The sequence below is a fragment of the Desmodus rotundus genome, chromosome 2, assembly GCF_022682495.2.
Source record: "Desmodus rotundus isolate HL8 chromosome 2, HLdesRot8A.1, whole genome shotgun sequence".
Classification (NCBI taxonomy): Eukaryota; Metazoa; Chordata; class Mammalia; order Chiroptera; family Phyllostomidae; genus Desmodus; species Desmodus rotundus.
Genome location: NC_071388.1, coordinates 158,383,081 through 158,406,410, shown reverse-complemented (window position 1 = coordinate 158,406,410; position 23,330 = coordinate 158,383,081). Strand labels below are relative to the sequence as shown.

Below are 23,330 nucleotides of genomic sequence, written 5' to 3'. Positions count from 1 at the left end.
ACTTAGATTCAAGGTGTTTTTGAAGAGCCTGAGGGGTTCACAGACACCTGAAAGGCTTTTCATCTTTATCTTAATCCTCCTGTTGATATATTTAATTTAAAATGGTGCTGAAAAGGGAATCCTTTTGGTGAATGCACCCAGGCTTCACTGCATCCCTCCACCCAGCTACAGGTGCAGTGGAAGGGAAGCAGGAAACTAAATCCCAGAGACATTTTCCAAAGAACAGAAAGCACCCCCATTCCTGGGGCTGCTCCCGCGACTCCCCAGCCCCGCCCAGGGGCCCTGCAAGGCCGGCCCGGAGACCCCGCGGCCTCCGACGGGGCGCGGCTTTCGCGGGCTCTGGGTGCCACCTGGTGGCCGCGGCGCGCACTGCAGGCCCCGCTCGGAAGTCCGCCCGGGCCGGTTCCCTTCCCTCCGCGCCAGGGCGGTGGAGAGAGAACGAGAGTCTCGGGGTGAAAGTCGATTCTGGGTACCGCCGCCGCCCGCCGTGTAGGGCTGAGGCTTGGGGCCGGATAGAACTACCTGGAGTCAGCTCCCGGCCCTAAGCTTTCCGGCTGTGTGAACTGGAGGTTTCTTATCTGTTAAGTGAAGGTAATCAGTACCACCTGCGGGGATGGCCCTGGAGGCTAGGAAAACTCCCCGGGCTTGGTTCGTGGCACTTTCAGTCAAAGGATACTTCTCTGTGAATTGATTCCTTTTTCTCAATGACGTTTATTTCTAAAGGAAGATACTTAGCCTCATCCAAAGCAAATGTTTTTGTTTTCAATCCAAGTTAAATACATAGGTTAAATACATTGTTAAAGCCATGTCAAATACACCGAACTTAGAAAACAATTTTCTCCGTGTACCACATTGGGCGACGTGAGATCACGCATCCAGCCTAGAACCTGTGCCTGCCCAGGGGCCCTGCCCCACTTCTCTCCTCTCTCCGCCTCCTTGCCACAGTCGTCCTCACCTGTCCCCATCTGGAACACAGCAACACCAGGGTAGCAAAAACCTCAGTGGGCTTTTCTCCTCCCTCAGGTTATAGGTCTCGTATAGGTCTGTATACTTCATGTACCTAACGTTATTTCTGGAGACCTGAATGCCAAAACAATGTCTAGAGACAAGGTGGACTCCTGCCATCCTGGCTCTGGGCCTGTCCACTCAGCACAGCTGTCTGAACCACACAGGGACATTTCCGGAAAGAGTGATTTACGGACACACGCAGACTGGCATTGTGTTGTGACCTGCAGTTTAGTGAGGCAAATATCAGCGATAATTCCAATCTAGGACCATACACAGGGATTTCTTAGTAGAGAGCTCCTTTGTATATGACCAGTCATGTGCTCCTTTTAAATGCCGCTGTTCCTCACCAGCAACCCCCGCCCCATGCGGCAGTCCTGGCTCTGTATCCCGTTTCTCCCCTACGTGGAAATAATCCTATCGCGTTTGTTAATTGAAAAGTAATTCAAATCTGTTTTTTAAAATTCTGGCAATACACAAACGTGTAAGAGAAGAATAGAGAAGTCCCATGGCCCCACCCCAGCCTCCGTAATTCCAGTGCTTCTTGAAACCTCAGGCAGGCTGATCAGCTCCGGTGTCAAACCAAGCCAGCCTGGCCCGAGCTGGGCAAAGGCCAGCAGCTTCCCCCTACTAGGCTGTGAGGCTGTATTGAGTGGAGGGCAAAGAGCCATTCAGGACCTCTTATTACCTACTCCTGGATGCCTAAAAACAGAATTAATGATAAATTCCAACAGAGTTGGTTGTTAAGGTGAATAAATAATGGGTTTGGGGCCTCAGAATTGGCTTTAGGAAGAGGGTAAAACCAAATTCCTGTCACTGACCCAGTCATTGTCCTGAGAACTATTTCTCCCCCAGGTTTATAGCTTAAGTGACTGCTTCAAATTCTGTGGCCCTTTAGAGCCCATTCTACCATGATTCATGGATCTAAGACAAGGAAGGATCTTGTTTTCTGATCCAGGATTCCCTGGGCTCTGGACCCTCCCACTTTGAAGCCTTGGTTTCCCATTCAAGCCAGAACCGGGATTACACTCCAGACTACGGATGGAGATGCCTGTGGGCGGGGCTAGGCAGGTGGCAGAAACCCGTGCAGCAGACTGGAAGGTGCAGGCTCAAGGGGGCACCTCTTTCCGTGTGGAACTCAAGACCCGTGTTGAAGACCCAGTGTTGCCATTGGAGACTTTACCTTTATTGATTCATTTTTAGAGAGAGGGGTCAGAGGGGAGAGAGGGAGAGAAAAATCAATGTGAAAGAGAAACACTGATCGGCGCTCTCTCTCTCATGCCCCGACCAGGAACTGAACCTGCTACCCAGGCATGTGCACTGATCAGGAATGGAACTGGCGGCCTTTCGGTTCACAGGCCCACGACCAACCCACTGAGCCACACCAGAGCCACACCAGCTAGGGTGTCAGCTGCCCTTTAACAGGCCTAAGCTCCGTCCCAGCCTCCTGCGGTTGGAAGCACACAGAGCTCTGCCACTGGCAGCATCCTTGGGAAGAGCAGACTCTCCCTGTCTCCCCCCTCAGTAACCAGGGTGATGCCAGCGTGGGAGTGGTCCCGAGGCCTATAAGGGAGTGAGTTGGTTAGCAACACCGGAAATTGTTCTTAGATCCCATACCGAAGGTATCAGCGACAAAACGCTCTCTCCTAATGGGTGCACTTTGCTAAGAGGTGAAGTGTCTTAGTAAACAATGACTTTTCTGTTGCCTTATTACCTCCCCAAGTTATGGAGCAGCCTGACTCAACTGTCACCTGGGAGGAGGTGCTGAGCCCGCTGCTAATTGCAGCCTGGGAGCGGACAGGTTCAATGAGGGAGAGAAACTGTCCCAGTTTAGTGGCTCTCACACCCTGGGAAGCTTTTCAAAAGTCCAAGGGCCCAGCAATTCATGTGCTGACTGAGGTGATTCAAATTTGCAGCCAGGGTTGAAGGCATGCTGGGTGGCCGGATAACTGCAGAGCCAAGGAAGAGTCATTCTTGAACATGAGCTGGCCTCTCACAAATGAGGAGGTCCTTTTCACTGCACTGTTTCAGTTTTCAGGAAATGAGCTAAACCAGGCTGTTCAAAGGTGAGCACATTTAGTAAAACAGGAGCAAAAATCAAAGGGGAAAGGTAAAGTCATCACTGACTGTCTTAGCTACCAAAGTGGCCTTAGGGGGACAGTGGTCATTTCTCTGGAGTCTTTTATCTGCCCTGAGGCTCTTCCCTCCTTTTTGCTCATTTCAGGGCTGGCTGCCTGCCCCTAGAGCAGGGGTGTCAAAGTCATTTTCACTGGGGGGCCACATCAGGCTTGAGGTTGCCTTCAAAGGGCCAAATGTAATTTTAGGACTGTATGAATGTAACTACTCCTTAACTAGGGGCAAGCTCAGTGCTGCTGCCAGGTAGAAACAAGGTGCTGGGCGGGATGAAACAAGGTAGAGGGCCGGATTCGGCCTGCAGGCCTTGTGTTTGCCACCTGTGCCCTAGAGGGACTGCTGCCCCCTCCAGGCTCCATGAGGCTGGAGAAGCTTCCTCGAGTGTGGATCTGAGCTTGTGCCCCACAAAATCCACTTCCAGTAACTCCTGTTTCTAAGACAAAGCCCCAACTCCCCCACTAGGCACTCAGGCCCTTCAGGTCACATTAGTTTCTGTTCTTCATCCTTAGCCATGGTGGGGCACACGGTGGGATAGGACTTCACATCTCAGCCCTGGCTGGTGTAGCTCAGTGGGCTGAATGCCGGCCTGCAAACCAAAGGGTCGCTGGTTTGATTCCCAGTCAGGGACGTGCCTGGGTTGTGGGCCAGGTCCCCAGTGGGGGGCGCGCCATAGGCAACCACACATTGATGTTTCCCTCTTTCTCCCTTCTCTTTCTAAAAATAAAAAACAAAATCTTTTAAAAAAGACCAGAAGGAAGGCCAAGTGCGGTGAAACTTTTCTGAATTGTCCCCAAAGGAAGGGGGACGTGACTTCCTCTTCTGGCTGGAATGAGAATGGCGTGGCTGGGGCTCCAGCTGCCATCTGGGCCCACATGACGACCCTGGAACTAGAAACCACGCCCAGCGGAACTACAAGGTGAGCGCCCAGGCCTCTGCCATCGCAGCAGCAGGGGCCTTCGGCTGGACGACCCCCAGACACTGGGACACAGGAGAGACAAAAGCTCTAAGCCACTATTATCTTGAGAATTGTGGTAACAGCACATTCCAAACTAATGTCCTCCCCATCATTGCCTCCTGCCTTTTATGTGAATTTGGGCCAAGCTGAGTGACGCAGGGGCCCGAGGGCAATGCTGCCTGCATGTGGCCCTCACCACAGGGGCTGGCCCTGGCGCTCTTCTCCCCGGTCAGAGCACTGGCCCTGGAGTGCCCGGAGGACTGACCCGCAGGCTGTCCCCCTACAGGGCCACAGTGAGTGGCTTCCTGTAGGGGCACTATTTTTTACGTCACATTTCTAGCCCCTGGTACAGAATCTACTAATGTGTATAAACACCAAAACTGGTTTTTCTGAAAGCAGCAGAGACTATCTAAAATAAGCGAGTATCCAATGAGCCAATCTAGGCCAAGTCGGTGCCTATCTTCCAAGTGAGCGCTAAGCAGCGCCCCGCTCCCCACAGCTTAGTGCCGACGGTCCAGGGCTGTCATCCTTACCAATGAACTGTGGTCTCCCAAGAGTTGAGAGTGACTGCACTGGAGGGACTGCTGTAAAAAATCATTTTGTAAATCTTAAAAATTACTTGCTTTCCACTAAGGTACCTCATATACATACACACACACACAAATTTAACATGAGCGTCTTTTAGAAAGTAATAACTTAATCAACTTTTCCTGTCCTTGCAAGTAAAAAACTTTTAACGTTTAATATACTTGTGAATATTTTCCCTACCTGTTATAAGCTCTTTTTCAAGAAATAGGATTAACTGAGAGAACTTTCTAGAAATATTTATAATGGAAACAGAAGATGCTACAATTACAGCTGGAGCTTTTTGGACCATTTTAAGTATAAACCTAGACCCAGAAATGGATATTCTAAAAACTGGCTGGCACTGGGCCTCCGGTTGGAGGCTCCGGGCTGGAGCTGGTAGCTTCGGTTTTCAGCCGAGTGGTCGGAGTTGTATGTACTGCTCTCTCGGCCACGTTCACGCTAGTACCAGGTCTTCTTTTGACTTATTTAAAAAAGAGATACAATACACATTTAATTTCATTCAATAAATCAACTCGACTTCACTTACCATCTCTTAGAACACTCAGGAGAAAGCGAACACGTGAAAATTGCACTGAGGACGTGAGGCCCACCGGGGAGTGACGAGTGCACACCCGGCCCCAGGAGCTGGGACTGAACAGACCACAAGAGAAGTCCAATTACTGTAATTTATTGCTGTGTCTATGCTCTCCCAGTATAGCTGTAATATTTGAAGTGGCCACAAAGTGCCACCTTTTGTTTCAAAACTGTGCGACCCCTCCTTTATTTATTTTTAAATGCCATTTTATGGTGGATGTATAAAGCGACAGCAGCAGTTACAAAATGTTGTCTGAGTAATTCCGAGAGCTCAAAACAAGGATCTGTGTACAGGCTGAATAAAAAGATGTTCAATTAATAGTGCACACTGTGTAACTTTAACAAACATCTTTAGTTGGAATTTTCGTGTAAACCTTAATAGAGATACATGACTCACGAAGACAAAAAGGAAGGTATCTTCCTTTCACGGTTTAGTGAGCTGGTCTGCATTCTCACAAACGATTTATAAAATACAAGAAATGTTCCATGGGAGTACTAGGCAGAAAATATTTCATTTTCTTACAGAGAAGCAGCAGAGGGACAGGGACACTAGCAGATACCCTGTCACCACCTTTCCCAAGATACACACCCCCAAGAACGGCAGTGGAAACCCGGCAGCAAGCCACCCTTGCAATTCTTTTTGGTTGTTTTAAAATCAAAGCACTTGCTGACATTTCCCTCCCCGGCCCATGAACCCACCCTGACCTGGCAGGATACAATCCCAGCTCCTCTTGCTTGTTTCCCCTTAGAATTATTTACAGGACGCCTACAGATACGGTACAAACTAGTATGAAATTAATGACAGTCTGCATTTCCAGACTTGCTTCCGCGGTTAAATAAGCACACTGCGCCAGCTCCAAAGACGGTTCCAAGTTAAGGTGACTCGGAGGCATTTGCATCCGTCCCCACAGAAGCAGGCTTCTCGCTGGCTGGGGTGGACTCGCTGACTCTGTCCTCAACAGTGACGGGGGCCTTGGAAGTTGGGAGCGTCACATCCAGTGTGAGTGCTGAGGCAGCATCTGCCCTTGCAGTGGTCGTGACAGGGTCAGAGGGCGGGCTGCTGGTGAGCGGGAGGGAGGACAGCAGCTCCGCTGAGCCTGCTGCAGAAGAGACCTCTGGAACCAAAGGGAATGACGGGAGGAACTCGGACGTCATGGGGAGAGCTGCAATGCCAGGTAAGTTTCGGGAAGGCAAGGAAGGAAGTGGCGGCAAACCTAGGACAAAAATGGCACAGATCATATATCCACCCAGCCCTAAAAGAGCAGCAGTCATTGTCACATGACTATTTTTATTTGCATTTCATCAAGGAAACTGAGGCAGAGGAGAGACAACACAAATCACAGTCTCCACTCATCCTCAGTGGAGGCCAAGACAGAGTTAAACACACGGTGGGGCAAAGGTAGGTTTACAGTTGTTCACATGGAAAATAATACAATTAATAAATAACAACATAAGAATAAACTGTGTTTCACATAGTCACAACTGTAAACCTACTTTTTTGCCCGTCCCGTATTCATTGTAAGACCAGCTGGCACAGGAGGAAAGGTTCCCGACCTCTAGGCTCCTAGACACCTAGGGTCCGTGCGATGCAGCCCTGTTCAGGGAAGAAACGGCTCTCCCAGTGGGGACAGACAGCAGCCCACCCAGCAGGCAACGCAGCTACCCTGAGTGTTGGACAGAATCCCACTCCCCCAGGACAGCTGCACGCTGGGTTAGAGCTGCCCTGGACCGCCAGCAGGCAGAGGCGGCAGAGAGGCCAGCCCTAGGGGGAGCCTGTGGAGGGGCTTTGCCACAGAGCCCCTGTACTAGCCTCGGCGTCAGCACCCAGCCTCTGCTCAAGCCCCAGGATTGAGGACAACTACTTACACTTGGGGGATTTATTGTGATGATTTAAAAATGCACAATAAAGGAAAAGAAGTTACTTCTTTAAAAAAAGATTTTAATTAATTAATTAATTTAAAAGGGGGGGGAGGAAGAAAGTAAATGAGAGAAACATCAATCGGTTGCCTCTATCTAGTACTCGCCCCTACCAGGGACCGAGCCCGCAACCCAGGCACGTGCCCTGACCGGAAATTGAGCTGTGGCCTTTTGCTTTGCGGAAAAATGCCCAACCAACCGAGCCACACTGGCCAGGGCAAGAGCTTCACTTCTCTAAGAAACAAAGGAAAGGCAGGTTGTACAACAGGCTAAGGGCAACCACTGGGCTGGTCAAACCCTCAATGCTCTTGGAGTCTGCCTGTCAGTTTGGGGAAAGGGCAGAGGAAAAAGCCAAGAATACAGGGCACAAAAGAAAAGACAAAGGGAGCGCTAAGATAGTAAGTAAGCATTAGAGTTTACAGCGATTCAGAGTCAGCCCCAACATGTGGCCACCTCAAAGTCAAAGGTAACCTGGGTGACCGTTAACTGGAAGAGCAAACTAGTGGGACACTCTGCTGCTTCACTGTCACCAATGCATAAAATCTGAGTGTAGTAAGCACTTTGAATAGCTGCTCATTTAACTATTTGCGGCTAAAATTTCCCAGTTTTTATTATAAAAACATGCTAACAATGGAGACTACATATTAAATAACAAGTATGAGTTAAACAAGCCCAGGCAGCTGAGCAAGGGCGCGTGTCACAAGGCAGGCACCACGGGTGGCGGCGCCCAAAGCACAAGGGGGAGCACAGGACGTGCACTGACCCCCACCGGCGAACCGCACACCGTCCACCCACTGTAGTAACAGCCGTGCAATGCCAGACACCTGTTCTTTGTCTCTGCAACGGGCCTTTATGGGGCTTCAGCTGTCAGGGTGCCGGGGAGGAGAAAAGAGGAGGAGAGGAGGACATGCAGGGGAGAATCACAAATGTACACTTCTTCCTCTTATTTTTAAAGCTTTTTAATTAAAATGGATTAATACTGATTTGAAGCAGCTAAAGTTTACTAAACTTAATCGCCTTTTCCAGAAAAAAACTGAAATGGAGGACTGACTTTCCTGGATACAGCTTTTTATTAGGCAAAGTCCTAGGGAGGCAAGATGGGCGACATACCCGGGTTCACGAGTTCTGGAAGGCTGACACTGGGCAAGATGTGCGGTGCGGGGAGGTTGAGGTTTGGGAGGGCGGGCAGGTTAGGCAGTCCTGCTGGTAAAGGCATCAGACCTAAAGAGCAGGTGAGAACAAAAGGTAAACCAGTTTCCCTGGGGAAAACATTCAATTCCTGTGTGTTGAAAAAAGTACTACCCACTTTGAAGTGAGAAAACTGTAAGTCCACTTACTATGTGGCAGCTTTGTATTATAACAACATTAACAACAAAATCTCACTGAAGCAAAAGGTCTTTCTATAGCTAAGTGGCTAGGTGGCTATGTGGGTGAGGGTGAAGACAAACACGAGCATTTCTAAACCCCAGAGCAAGAATGGTGAAGCCCGAGTGTCTCAAGAAAGGGCTCGTTTACCCCAGCAAGCACCGTAGCAAACGGAACTGAACTCTGTGCTGCTGTTGGCTGAGTTTACTGTCTCTCTGGCTGTTCCACCCCGCCGCCTTTTTAAAATTCTGAGATAATCTGAGACTTAAGAGTTACAAAAATCAGTTGACATAAACAACCCCCGTATACACCTTTTCACTCCAAGTCCCCAAACGTTAACATTTTATTACACCTGCTTTATCATTGTGTTTGCGTGTGTACACACTTGCCTAACGGATTAATTACGGTTTAATATGTCTGTGCGATAACATCTTCAGCCGTACGATTAAAGTCTCTCACAATGCAAATACATTCGATCGCTGAAATAGTATTTGGTTGTTATGTGCAGGATGAAGGAACTTGGTCTTCACTGGAGACAGTAAGAGAAACAAACCAAAGTCCAACGTTCGAGCTACTGAAGCCCCAACTAAGGAGTGCTCTCCTCTAGGGCACAACGGGCGTTCAGGAGAACAACTGTTAGGAAGCCCCAGCTAAGGAAGGGCTGAAGAACAGAACTCCCACATACCCCTGCCTCCTGCGGCATGGGGGTGGGGGGCGGGAGCGAGTAAGTTGGCCAGAGGTGAGGAGCACAAGGCCCAGCAGCCTTGGTGGTGACTAACAGCTTGTTACCTCTTGCTCTCCTTTATCACAAAGCTACAGAGGTAAAACAAGACTAAAAGACATAAAAAGTCATCATATAATAGGTGTAAGATTTTTTTCACTGTTTTTTAAGATGCAAAAGGTCAGTAATGCCGTTATCACACACACCTCTCGTCTGCTGCTGCTTACCTGGTAATGTAGTGGCTGGACTCATTGATGGCACAGACGTGAGGGACTGGTTTACTTGTGGTGGCAATAACGGTACTGTTGGTACACCTAAAAAAGAAGCACAGTATTTAAGAACTGATAACAGACTCAGCTGACAAAGAATAAACAGACTATATATATTAAGGCAGTGCTCAGTCTCCCCTCTCCCCTAGTGGCCAGGTCCTCACTCTGTGAGACTTCATTTAGGTGGTTTCTGGCTGTGTTACTGGGTGCCAGAGCTGGTTCACCTACTCTGCCCTAGGCCCCTAACAAAAGCTGTTAACAGAGCCTAGACTGAGAGGGCGGGAGGCTCTTCAAAGCATCCCAGCCGAACTCACTGGATGAGAGTTTTATACTTGACCTAAGCAGGGTTAGATAAGAAAACTGTTTTAAAAATTTGGAAATAGAACACAAGTATTTATTTTAAATAAATAAATAAATAAATAAATAAATAAATAAATAAATAAGAGTAATGGAAAGGAAAAAGAGGATCCCGATCTCCACTGGACTCCTGAACTAAGAAACCATGGGACCTAGGGCTGAGGGAAGGTTGCGAGGGATGTGCCCTGTGAAACGGTGAATGCTGGTCTCAGAAAGAGAAGAATGATGCAGATGACCGGAAAGAGACAAAAGAGCAGGTGAACCTCCAGAAATGGACAGAATAACCTGGTTTCCTGAATCTCCACTTCTCTTTGACCGTAGGTTCTGTGACAGTTTGAAGTCTAGTACATTCCCACTTTCACTGATGTTAGTGTGAGGAGGTTATGTTCTTCATGTACAAGAAACTGTTATAACGACACCCAAAAAAGATCATCACCTACTGATAGGGAGGTTTTGCTGATGACAAAACAAGAGTAATACTGCACATGGATTCTCGATTTTGTCTTATAGAGATCTGCTTAAATACAGTAGCAGCAGGCATAAACTGTGCCCCAAAGTATGAAGGAACCATCTTCAGATATTTACTTTTTCATCTATTCACTTTCCTGCAGAAACTGGAGGCGTGCGAAGGTAGAAGAGGGTTCTTTGCTTTTATCAGATTCTCAAAGGGGCTGGATGGTTGGTAGGTGGGTTCATTCACTCAAGTTTTTCAGGGGTACTTATTATATGTCAGACATTGTCCTAGGCCCTGAGTCACTTTATAGCATAATGAAAATAGGAATCACTACCTTCAGGAAGTTCATATTCTAATGAAGGGCAGGAAAAGGAAGGGAGACAAAAATCACATCAGTAAAATACACGGCATGGAAAATGGTGTTCGGTTCTCTGCAGAGAAACTGAGCAACGAAAGTGCTCAGGAAGTGCATGTGTGTGTGGTGTACCAAAAAGGTCACACTGATTAATGCCATTTCAAAATGATATATTCATTTTCTAAAACTCATAATCTAAAAATTATCAATCCTGCCCTGGCTGGTGTGGTTCAGTGGATTGAGTGCCAGCCTGCAAACCAAAGGGTCGCCAGTTCAATTCCCAGTCAGGGCACATGTCTGGGTTGCGGGCCAGGTCTCCAGTAGGGGGCACATGAGAGGCAACCACACATTGATGTTTCTCTCCCTCTCTCTAAAAATAAATAAATAAGATCTTTAAAAAAATTAAAAAAATAAAAAGTATCAATCCACAAAACAGTTATTTTTAAAAATATGTACTTCCATATTTCTACAGCTACTGTTTGGGCTACTTTGCTGCAATATAATTAAAAGCAAAGACACAAAAATAAATGCCTATCAAAAAGCAATTTTTCACATGCTATGATGCTAGAACATTTGAGTATTTTAAAACTGACTTAAAATGAAAATTGTATCTCAGTCTCTTTTGAGCAATTACTGTTGTATTTAAATTTCTGTCTTTCTTTTAATATTTAAGGAGCCATTTCTCTCTGTAGTATAATATGGCCAAGGATTTCAGTGCATATGCTTATAAGACAACACAAGTGTAACTACAATGCAGTAAGAGAAGATTTCAAAAGTCAGAAAGAAACTGGGACTTGAAGAGAGATGTCAGCTATCCCCTAAAATCAGAAGAACGTTCCTAAGACACTGGAACACATACTCTAAAGCAGGTAAGAGTTATTTAGACACAGATACAGCTGCTGCCTTGCGAAGTACCCCAACCCACCTTTACTAATTCTATTCAGGAATAAATGATAGGAACTTTTGATGGGATATAAGAAAAAAGTCCTAATATCTTAAAACACTGCTTGAATGAAATAAGCTTTAAAACCCTTTCTAGCTGTACGTAAGAGTTATGTTGATGGCATCACTATCGCACGGCACCGAGGAAACGTTCTGGAGCTGCACTGCGATGATGACCGCACAACTCCATAAACTCACTGACGGCACCGAGTCGGACTCATTCAGCGACTCAATTTTATGGTATGCGTGTTACACCTCAACAGAGCTGCGAAACATTTCACAAAGAATAGGGGTGGGGTACAGGTCACCATACTGATAATGAAGCTGGATAGTGGGGGTTCATTAAACTATTCTACCTACTTTTGAGTATGTCTAAAATTTTGAATTACAAAACATTAAAATTTAAAGTTTCATGTAGAAAAATATATCTTTGGAAAATAAAACAAAAATTCCCCCAAAAGCTGGACTTTGAACCTAGGGGACCAACTCCAGAGTTTATACTGTTGACCTTTAAGTGTATCTTGGTAGGCCGTTTTTTATTTTTATTTATTTTTATTTCTTTATAAGAGAGAGGGGAAGGGAAGAAGAAAGAGAGAGAGGGAAACATCAGTTGGCTGCCTCTTGTGCATGCCCTGACTGGGGGCCAAACATGCAACCCAGGCATGTGCCCTGACTGGGAATCGAACCAGTGACTTTGTTGTTTTGCAGGACAATGCCCAACCAACTGAGCTGCACTGGTCAGGGCTCAATGGGCTGTTTTAAGTCCATGCCAGAACAAAGGGGCATATAAGCAAATTCTGAATATAAATATTTAAAAAGGGTTAAGAATGAAAAGTATTAATGAAATGAAACTAAACCATGTCAGTATTTAACTCTCTTAAAGTCTGAATATATAATATACTCTTGGTATTATGAAGAAAGAAAACCAGAAAACAAAAGATCTAAAAAAGGGGAAAGAGAAAAATAAACTCCACCAACATACCAAGTTAAGAGTTATATCATGTGCCCTGGCTAGTGTGGCTCAGTGGATTGAGTGCTGGACTATGAAGCAAGGGGTCGCTGGTTCAATCCCTGGTTAGGACACATGCCTGGGTTGCAGGCCAGGTCCCCAGTAGGGGGTACTCGAGAGACAACCACACACTGTTGTTTCTCTCTCTTTCTCCCTCCCTTCCCCTCTAAAAATAAATAAAATTCAAAAAAGCCCCCGTGATGAAGCAATTCCATGCCTATGTATATAATCAAGAAAAATGTTAACGGGTTCACATAAAAAAAAAACTTGAACACAAATGTTCATGCAGCATTATTAATAATAGCCAAAAAGTGTACCTCGATTGATGAATAGATAAACAAAATGTGGAATATCCATCCAACTAAACAATCGTTAGTCATAAAAAGGAATGAAGCATTAATGTATGTTATGGCATGAATGAACCTTAAAAACATTATTCAAAAAGAAAGTAGCCAGTAACAGAATAACACACATATGAAATGCCTACATTAAGCAAGTCCATAGGAAGTAGATGAGTAATTGCCTAGGCCTGGGGGCTCGGGAGGAAAATACAGAGTGACTGATAATGGGCACAGGGTTTCTTCTGGGGTAATAAAACATTCTCAAATTGACTGAAGTGATGATTATACAACTCTGCAAATATACTAAAAAAACCCCACTGAACTGTACACCTTAAATGGGTGAAATGGATGGTATGTGGATTAGATCTACATAAAGATGTTAAAAAAATTAAAATAAACAGAACAAGGAATAAAGAAAAGGAGACAGACACATGTTTTCTGAGCAAGACTGAGCCCTAGGAAAGGAACGGCATCCTGCTCACTTTCGTGTCCCCAGTGTCTACCACCTAGAGACAGGCAAACATCTGTTGAGTAAACAGAGCAATTACACAAAATTGAAAGGTAGAGTCCTGACCCTACAACTTGGGCCATATTAAGAGAGGCCCAAAGTCTGAAATACATGAGAAGGTTTAAATGCTTGCCCGGTGTGTAAAGTGCACGGTGGCTCAGTTCTAACTTTCACACGCAGGCAGGGCCTGTTGATGCAGAGCATAGTGAGAGACAGAAAAGAGTATTACGTGAACCAAAGCAGACTTGAAAAACAGAGTAAATTTTTCTATATACCTGTACTGAGAACATTACTGACAGCTGGTGGAGTTGAGCCAATAGAAAGTCCAGACAGACCCTGTTCAATTTCTGTAGTTCCTGGTGGTGACAAAGACGGGGGATTAACCGAGGACAGCTGGACCTTCCACAAAAAGAAAGAGAAAAAAAACCCATTCAGGTTTACTTAAAAGAAAATATAAAAATTGGCTCTCATCAGTCCTATATATTTTTTGATCGTATACTAGCTATCAAAAGTTTTCACCTGGCACTCTGCCTTCAGACACTCCTTCCTAATTGTGATACACGCCAAGGACCAGGCACTGCAAACCTCTGCCTGCTCTGTCACTTTGTCTCTCGACACATGGCATCTCACCTGCTGCACACCCTGTTCTAGCTACTTCCACACTAGGAGGAGATTCTACTCTCTCCTCCTTCCTGACCATCCAAAAGTCACTTTACTTAACCCTTGCAATATCACTGCTTTCCTCTTCTCTGAATTCTCAGCCAGTTTGTTTTTAACTTTCATTGCTCAAGGAAGAAATCATCTGAAAGTCTTGTAAATTCCTTGTAAGTTTCTCAAGATGTCTAACCTCATAAGTCCATCTTTATCTTTTCTCATCAATGAATAAATGTGGCAGCCAGATCTCTACCTTCCAGCAAGAGAAAATGAGAGAGTCTATATGGAGTCTCTACAGACAGGTGGGTGGGTGGGTAGTTTCATCTCTGAATATTTTCTGCCAGCTCCAGTGCCCTCTGGCACATTTGAACATGACTTGTATACTGGCCCTTTTCTCTAGCCACCACTTCACCCTCCGGCCTTCTGACTGCCCACACAGGCTCATCTGGTTAGGGGGAGCAGTTACAGTCAGAGGAGTCTGAACTCACAACTACATGGGCTCTGGCCATGAACCAGTGGTGGGGATGAGGAGGTAGCAGAGGTTGTATTTATACATAGTTCTTGTCACTTCCTCTAGAATCGGGCACGGTCACACTGTGTACCATAAAATGACAGTGGTTGCAAAGCCCTTTCTTTGCAACTGTAGCATTTTCTTTTTGGATGTTTGGTTTCGATTCAGTCATGCAGACAAGAGTTAACCATCCTGTGAAGCCTGCATGGAAACATTCTAAAAGCCTTTAGTCCTGTGCAAATATCTCTTATTTCTGAAGAAGCTTCATTTTGATCCTGTGGTAGTTCCCACCCAACTAGCATTCTTTGCTTTCCCAACTAAGTTTCTCGAAATAGTAAGCACCAGTTATCATCACTTTATCACTCACCATTTGCCTTCTTTCTCCCTTTTTCTTGAAACTTTGCTCTCCTCTGGGACTTCTCCCAAGCTTCCTTTGCTGGGTCCCCTTCCTCTGCCCATCCATTTAAATACTAGAAATGTTCAAGATTCCAACTTCAGTCCTTTGGCCTCCCTAGGGCCACCCCCTTGACCAACTCTTATCAACACTCACTGGGTTAAACTGCCTTCCCTCTGCTGATGATTTCCAAATCCCTATCACTAGCCTTGTCCTCTTTCTTAAAATCCAGACCTGTAGGATATCCAAATGGATATTCAAATTCAACATGGTCACCAGTACTTAACTCATCATGTGCCCTATCTCAATTAGTGCTTCACATCAACACTTGACTCATTTTGGTGGAAACTTCATGGTATTACCAGGTGGTAATCTTACCTCTGTAAACCCATCTTTAAGAGGAGTAATAGGTGTACCAGTCATCTGTCCTGGAAGAGAAATTTTCTTTCCTTCTTCAAAGGGGCGTGTAGGTATTCGATGCAAATAACCATATCCAATGCCACACCCTAGGCTATAAAAATATATATTTTTAAATACTGTTATCCATCATAGCTTGCATTTCATTGATACTTTAAAATATAAAAACAAATTTCCATTCTTTTAAACATGTCATCTTATCATAGGTTTCCTCTAACCACGCTTTTATGAAACAGCACCCTTCTCTCCACCATGGACACTAATTACCCTCATTCTCCTTTATTTTTCTTCAAGCCCCGATCACCATCTAACACACTGCAGTTACTTATTTTCATCTCCCCTAATAAAATGCTGAGGTCCTTGAGGGCAGAGACCTTGTTTGTTTAATGCCTTGACAGCTCCTGGTGCATGGCAGACACTGAATAATTATTTGCCAAGTGAATGACACAGTCTTTCCATGGAAGATCTCCTAGCACTCTTGTGTGATGATGTCATTTACACATCTCAGAGTTCTGTTTCAGAACTGGACACAAATCAATACAAATTAATCGATTCCTTCTAATTAATCCTCCTACTATCACCAGAGGCCATCTTTTAAATGATATGATCACACTGCTTCTTTCCATAGTCTGTCGGCCCACCAATATTTCTTTTTCCTTCTTTTCTTTGGAGAATTATTTCTTTGCCATTGTGCAGTGCGGTGTGACTGTCAATCATGGGGCCGCTTCTGCGTACACTAAGGAGTGGCTAATGACCAAAGCCAGGCCAATCGACTCTCTTGCCCATGGCTACACATCTTGGGAGCCACAGAAAATCAAAAACGGCTCATTCCTTCCGTAGCATACTGATGAAATTGTCAGTTAGTCCTTCCTCTCTAAATCCCTAGAGGTGTTCTGAGTACTATCCTTTCCAAGTTTGATTCTTCAGCTGTTTCTTTGATTATATGAGTGATTCCACAATAAACTCACGTCTGTTTACAACAATGACAGTTGGGACCTACTGACAGGAACCAAGGAACCCCCACTGATGATATGATACCAGTTCCACTGCCCAAAGTATACATACATTCCTGACCACGTTATTTAAGGCCCATCACAATCAGGTTCCAACCATGTTTCCACCACGGTTGCTTTTATTTCCCAAACTACTTGATGCTGTCTGTGTAGTCCACTCACAGACACACCTGCGCCTCTCCCCCGGCAAGGCACTTATCACTTCCACGTGTACTACCACCACCAACAGCTGGGAGGGCAGGCAGTGCCGAACTTCAGCTCTTCCTTATCCAAATCCGATTTTCCAATGATGCTTCACATCACAAAATTACTTGTTCCTTCTTCTCTCACTTTTCTTCCCTTCTACCATCAAAGCTGCGATTCTTACTGAACTGGGTCTCAGATAAATTTGGAGGAAAAAAGTAAGATTAAGTTTATACTGATCAATGACAGCCTCTCAGAGGTAGCTGCATTTTAAAACAAGGTGCCTCTTAATAACTAATTGGTAGTAGAGAGGCAGTTGAGGCAACAGCAAGACTGTTGGGAACCACCCTGCCTGGTGTCAGATACTGTAACCCTCCATGGCTAAGGCTGAGTGAGAGACCTTGAGACCCTAAGCCACTAAGGAGACAAAGCTTATCTCCCTGGCAGGGGTGTTGCCTCTGCCCATTTTACTTCACCCTGCCTGGCCCCCAGTGCATGACCAGTTAGCCAATGACAGGTAAGATTACTCAAGTGAGGGACGACCTAGACAGGCACAGTGATGAGGAGACCCTCAGGAAAGGATTTGGGGGGCTACAGAAAAAGGGGGTGATGGACCCTCACCCCTAGGCTTTGACATGGCCTGAGTTGTCATTCTGTTGCAAGAAATCTCCTAATCGCTTGTCTGCCTTACTTCCCCTGCTTGACCTAAGCCTGAAACAATGCCGGAGGTGGGTGCGGCCCTGTGCTGGAAAGGGCAGGTCCCCTGGGGCAATCAGGCCTAAGGAAGAATGCATAAAATCCTGTGAAACCTGCTTTGCTAATACCCTCAATTTAAATGGATCCAGGGATGAAAGGAGTTTGTTTCCCCAAAGTTTGATGGTCCTTTAGCTACCTGACCCTGACTTAGAATAAGCTCTCAGAGTTCTTTGAATGTTATCTATCTGATTATTACTGCCTGACAATGATTGAGGAGCTTTCCATATATGCCCTGTATTCCTATGCAAATTAAGCCAATAAAAGCCTGTCAAGGCTCAGGGCACTCTCCCCTAGAGAGAGTGGCTGTGCTGTCCCTTTTCCTCCACAGGACTCGGTAATCCATGTGAATTTGTCTTGTCTCAGCCACAACGCAGCGGACACTGCTTGCCGGTGACCATGTCACAAGACCTTCTACAAACTTGACCAAGAATGAAAACTAAGAGAAATATGCTCAAATGAAAGACATGTGGTCAGCCTCTAAGGAAGGAATAAAAACCAGAAGCAGACATATGCCAAATGAGGGCAGGCTCAGGAAAGTGGTCTGTATGTGCCTGACCAGCAGTGGCTGACCAATGGTACCAACCCATGTCAAAAGGACAAAGTTCTTCCAAGGAAGAGGAATAATTGCCAGAGTCTAGAAAAGAAGGGCTCCAAGAATGGAGCAGTGTAATTAAAAATTAAAGAACTAGTGATGACTTCACCACCTGCAGAATTTCCTTCTTGCACTTTGATTCCAGGCTTACCAAGCACTCTTGTGGTATTGGGTTGGCCAAAAAGTCCATTACGTTCTTTTTTTTTTTTTTTTTTTTTTTTTTTGGTAGAATGGCTGTAGTAGTGCTTAGTTGTGTTTAATGTCATTTGAAAAAAGTCTGTTAGATTGTATTGCGACAGCTGTCATATCAATGTGCATTTAAAACAAATGCACCAAAATTGGTGAATTTTTGTGCAGCCATTTTAATACTGAAGATGGAAGAAACTGCAAACATTTTTGACATATTATGCTTTATTCTTTTAAGAAAGGTAAAAACGCAACTGAGCCTCAAAAAAAGATTAATGCAGTGTATGGAGAAGTTGCTGTGACTGATTGAATGTGTCGAAAGTGGTCTGTGAAGTTTCTTGGCACAACTGACATTTTGGCTAAGTAATCCTTTGCTGTGGGGCTCTCTTGTGCATTGGAAGATGTTTAGCAGAACCCTTGGCCTCTACCCACTAGAAGCCAATAGTGGGAAATAGCTGACATACTCAAAATATCCAAATTAATAAAGTTATTGGTGCAAATGAAAAATGTGTTTTTTATTTTATGAAAAAACACAACGGACTTTTTGGCCAACCCAATACTAAATCTGGAATGTTAGTATTCTATCAGTTTCTTTCGTAAACTGAAAAGTTGCCATTCTAATAAATACAGCAGTTTCTCTGCTAATTTAGTTTACATGATGCAGTCCATCTGAAATTAGTTGACTTTGAATGCCTTGAGAGGATCCTATTTCTGTGGTTATAAACATGGACAACAGACAATGATGACTTGATCAAAACTACTGCCCCAGACAGATCAGATTCTTAAAATACCTCTATCTCATTTTCTCAAATTGCAACAACTTAGCAAGCTGGTGGCCATGCATATCCAGCTGTAGAACCCCAGGCACTGTGGGTAAAAGTGTGTGAGCAAACAGAGGCTTTGTCTGCCTGCATCAACTAAACTACCCTTCTCCCAGCAATGCCAGAACTTTTACAAAACACTTGAAGTTTCCAAACCCTAGGCTTTCCTATAATCATGACTTATGTTCAATAATTCCTCAAATTAAAAAAGGCTCTCAGAACTTTCAAAATATTGAAAACTTTTTATAATATAAACAACAGCTAAAAGACCTAAAAAAGCAATGCAAATCAGCACGTTTTGTTTTAGTTTGACTTTTTGAAATTTGGGAATTGACTTGATAAACAGTCCCAGAAAATTGATTTACCTGCTTGACTTGATTCTCTTTCTAAGTGCATTTTATTGTTGCAAACTTTTGGTTGAAATTAGCCTATTTCTGAAAGCCAACAGTTTCCACAGAGTCTAAGAATTTTCCCAGCAGCTAGAGAAGTTACACTGTATTGTCCTATTGTTGGGGAAGGGAATTAGGAAAATAAAATAAAACTGAACTATTTTATTAAAATAACAAAACGAAGCCAACTAAGGCTGTTAGCTCTTAGATCAATAAAGAAAAGAGCTGTAATATATATACCAGTCTCCCTAAATGTGTGCTTTAAGAAAATGAATAGGGGGCAGGGCTGGGAAGCTCCGCTGGTTAGAGCATGGTCCCGATAAGGCAAGCTTGAGGGTTCAATTACTGATCAGGCACGTACAAGAATCAAGTGCAAGAATAAATCAGTATTTCCCTCTCTCTCTCTCTCCCCCTCTAAAATAAAAAAAATGAATTATTTGATTTCATATTCTAGGTCAATACTTTCCTTTTCTCAATAAGTCTTATAATAAACCAGAAACTTGTTTCAGAATAAAAGAAATCAATTTTTACAATACATCTAAGTTTAATTTAGTCATAACTTAGTCTAAACGATGACCTTACCTGCCTTCTCCGCCCCATGCAGAATTTGGTGTAATAATCACTTCTCGACAATTATCAGTGTCTGTATTGTACACATAAAGTTTCAATGATTTTGCTTCATGTGATTCAATAAGACTGAACAGATCTTCAGACTGCAAAGGCATCACAGGAGAAAAATATTTTTATGTTACTGAATTTTAGAACAGTGGGACTCAAACCTGCCTAATATCAGAATTACCTGGAAACTTAAAACAACCCCACCCCCACCCCCCGCTACACACACAAATTGTGGACCCTGCCTTAGACACAAAAATCATTTGGTAAAACTGGTACTCCAAATAAGGTTTAATATGTTAACCTATTTACTATGTGCAAGGCCTAGTTCAGTTCCATAAGACCTAGTCAGCAGTTTTAGTAAAACTCTTCTATAGCCAAATTCTATATATTCTGCTTTTGCTCTATATCTGGTTATCTGGTCACCTTATTTTTCCCTCTTAGCAATATATATTCCCACTAGCTAACAGGCAAGGAAAAGGATCTGACTAATACAGCAGAGCCAATTTTGTTACCTTAAAAAGAGGAAGAGAAAATGAAAGCAACCAAAATGAGGATCTGATTTAGTCTTGAGGTACATAAGCGATCTTTGTACACCACACACAAAATCTGTGCGACTGCTACGCAGTGGGCGTTTCTCCTCACAGCTGGATCTCGTAAGACACCCTCAGATGCTCTGTTCAACACCCTTAGGCTAAGCTGTCGTGACCGGCAAGGATCTAAATTTGAGCTCTAAATGCAAATGTGCAAATACACTTCTGAACTCAAACGTTAGTAAGAAAATGGTTACATAATTTTCATTATTAATACACACACTAATTACCTCATTCATGACAGTATCTGCTCCAATGATATAATCACTGTGAGGTCTCAAACCTGCCAGCGCTGCAGGAGAATTTGGTTCCACTTCCTAGGATGACGCAGAAACACACCGCAAATTAATGTATGTAAAATAATCTTCCAAATTCTATAGTCCACAATCCTTAATTATAGTAATTAAAAACCCCTATATTTGTAACTGTCTTGTTAGAGATAATGTGTGAAACTATAGAATATATATTTTTAAATCTTCCAAGCTTAAAAATCACATATTTAACAAATATTTAAAATATATCTGTAGCTATCTGCTTTAACATTTCTTCTTATATAACGGACAAATCATTAGAAAAATAGTTCTTAGGCATCTACGTTTGCTTCTCTTCCTCATGCTTTAAAAAAAATTATCCTTAACAGCAATGAATTTTGATGTTTAAGACTAAAAGCAGACCAATAGCACCACCACCCCTACAATCTCACCAAACTGGAGACAACCACTGTTAGGACGCCTTTCTACACTGCTTCTTCAACTGCAAGCAACAGCTTAGAGCTGATACCTACCAACACGTGCCAAACGTTCTCGTTTGCCCCATCAAAGCTGCAGAAACGAATGCTCACTCCCAACAAGCCCTGGCCACCCCACATGTTACTTGGTGTGACTGAGGTCTCTCGCAGCTCCAGTGTTTTACTACTGTAGATAAGCATTTTTACAGGCTTTTCAACATTTGCTTTCAGTAGATCTTTAAGGGTATCATTGTCTTTATTCTGTGAACACATAAAATTATTTTTCTCAGTAAATAAAAATTTCATGTTCATTATTTTAACTTAAGCCACCTATGGCCTTATTGGAGTAATACTAACAATCAACACAAAGCGTTCAATGGCAAAGGTTTCATTAACATTCATGTTCCTCCAACTGAAAGAATGTTAAGACGTTAAGAACAACTCTTACGTTAGCAACAACTTCTGACTTTTTTCAAACAGCTGACTAGAGATCATAGGACTTCCAACCCAGTGTGAGATGAAGTGATCTAGGGCTTCAGTGATAAAGAAAGAAACAAACAAACCCCAAAATACACCATAAGAAGTCATATTACTAACAGGATTGGTATGACTTTGATTTTAAAATCTAAAACATTTACTGGCATTGAAGTTTAATTTTGGATTCTACTCATAAATATACACTTATTTATTTATTTGAAACTGGCAGGAAAAGAAAATGGAAGCAGTATGTTAAATATTTCATTACATAAATGAATAAAAGCCATTACGTAGGAGATGTTGATAAATGATAATACTTTTGTGGAAAAAAAAAATAAGCCGGCCAAGTAGCCATTGTTGTAAGAACTTCCTTTGCTGAAATTATATAATTTCCTCTCTGCAGGACTTTACTACAAGTAAACTGAAAGTAATTTATAAAAAGTGGTTTTAATTCTGTACTTTTAGAACATCTCTCTCTGGTTCTAGTAACATTAGATATATATAGAATAAAATCACAAGTTTTGAGAAACTGACAAGTTTCTATTTGAGAGTCTTTACTAACACATTTGTCAATAACCTAAAAGTCTGACATTTTTAAAAAGGCAAACGTTTTTATTTTAATTATTACTTTCTGCTTAAAAAATTTAAATATTTAACATATAAAGTAAAAGTCTCCAGTGATTTTATTCTCCTAAAATAATCACTGGAATATGAGGTATAGTATTTTATTATTGACATTTTGATATGTTTACTAACATTTATTTATTTATTTTTTAATTTTTTATTGTTATTCAATTACAGTTGTATGCCTTTTCTCTATTTTTAACAAAATTCATTTGAGAGAGAGAGAGAAAGAGAAGGAGGAAGAGAGAAAGAGAGAGAAAAACATTAATTTGTTGTTCCACTTTATTTATGCATTCATAGGCTGATTCTTGTATGTGCCCTGACCAGGGCATTGAACCCACAATCTTGGCGTATTGGACTATGCTCTAACCAACTGAGCTACCCAGCCAGGGCTACAAATAATTACTTCTACAAACTGTTAACATATTTTATAATGTTTGTAACTAATGAGTAAACATCCATACCAGATAATCTAAAAAATTCCATTTTCAAGATTACAAATACTACAGACAAAAGTATGAAAAGCTGAACTTACTAATCTCGACCCATTAATAGAAACAATGAAATCAAAGAACGGCTCCAGTCCAGCTCTATGTCCTGGGGAATTTTCTTGTACCTGTAAAAACAAAAATGCCAATATAAAAAACCAAAGCTTAATTAAAAACTATAAGTAACATTTTAATACCTATCTCTTTTCTGTAAAACTAGATTAATTTTATTGATAAGGAATTATAAAACACACTAGTTCTCCCATTTCTTTTCATTTCTCCCAGATAATAAATATCCTTGCAGCTTCCTAAATTCTACCCATCCTTTAAGTTTACCTCCTATATGAGCTTCTCCCTCTACGGTTCTATTTCACACCCCTTTCTACTTTGTGGAGGCA

The 23,330-nt window shown here is 43.2% G+C and overlaps 1 protein-coding gene across 1 annotated transcript in view; it reads right to left on the bottom strand.

Moving 5' to 3' along the window:
- Positions 1 to 5,332: 5,332 nt before the first annotated feature.
- The window catches only part of GORASP2 (golgi reassembly stacking protein 2), a 34,943-nt gene continuing 16,945 nt past the window's right edge, over positions 5,333 to 23,330 (bottom strand). The window contains exons 2-10 of the mRNA XM_024561463.3: positions 22,980 to 23,060; positions 21,401 to 21,604; positions 20,847 to 20,933; positions 19,991 to 20,121; positions 15,430 to 15,562; positions 13,768 to 13,891; positions 9,485 to 9,571; positions 8,282 to 8,392; positions 5,333 to 6,468 (exon numbers count right to left, since the gene is read on the bottom strand). Coding sequence (XP_024417231.2) covers positions 6,128 to 6,468; positions 8,282 to 8,392; positions 9,485 to 9,571; positions 13,768 to 13,891; positions 15,430 to 15,562; positions 19,991 to 20,121; positions 20,847 to 20,933; positions 21,401 to 21,604; positions 22,980 to 23,060 — 1,299 coding nt within the window. The 3' untranslated portion in view covers positions 5,333 to 6,127. The remainder of the gene's footprint in view (positions 6,469 to 8,281; positions 8,393 to 9,484; positions 9,572 to 13,767; positions 13,892 to 15,429; positions 15,563 to 19,990; positions 20,122 to 20,846; positions 20,934 to 21,400; positions 21,605 to 22,979; positions 23,061 to 23,330) is intronic.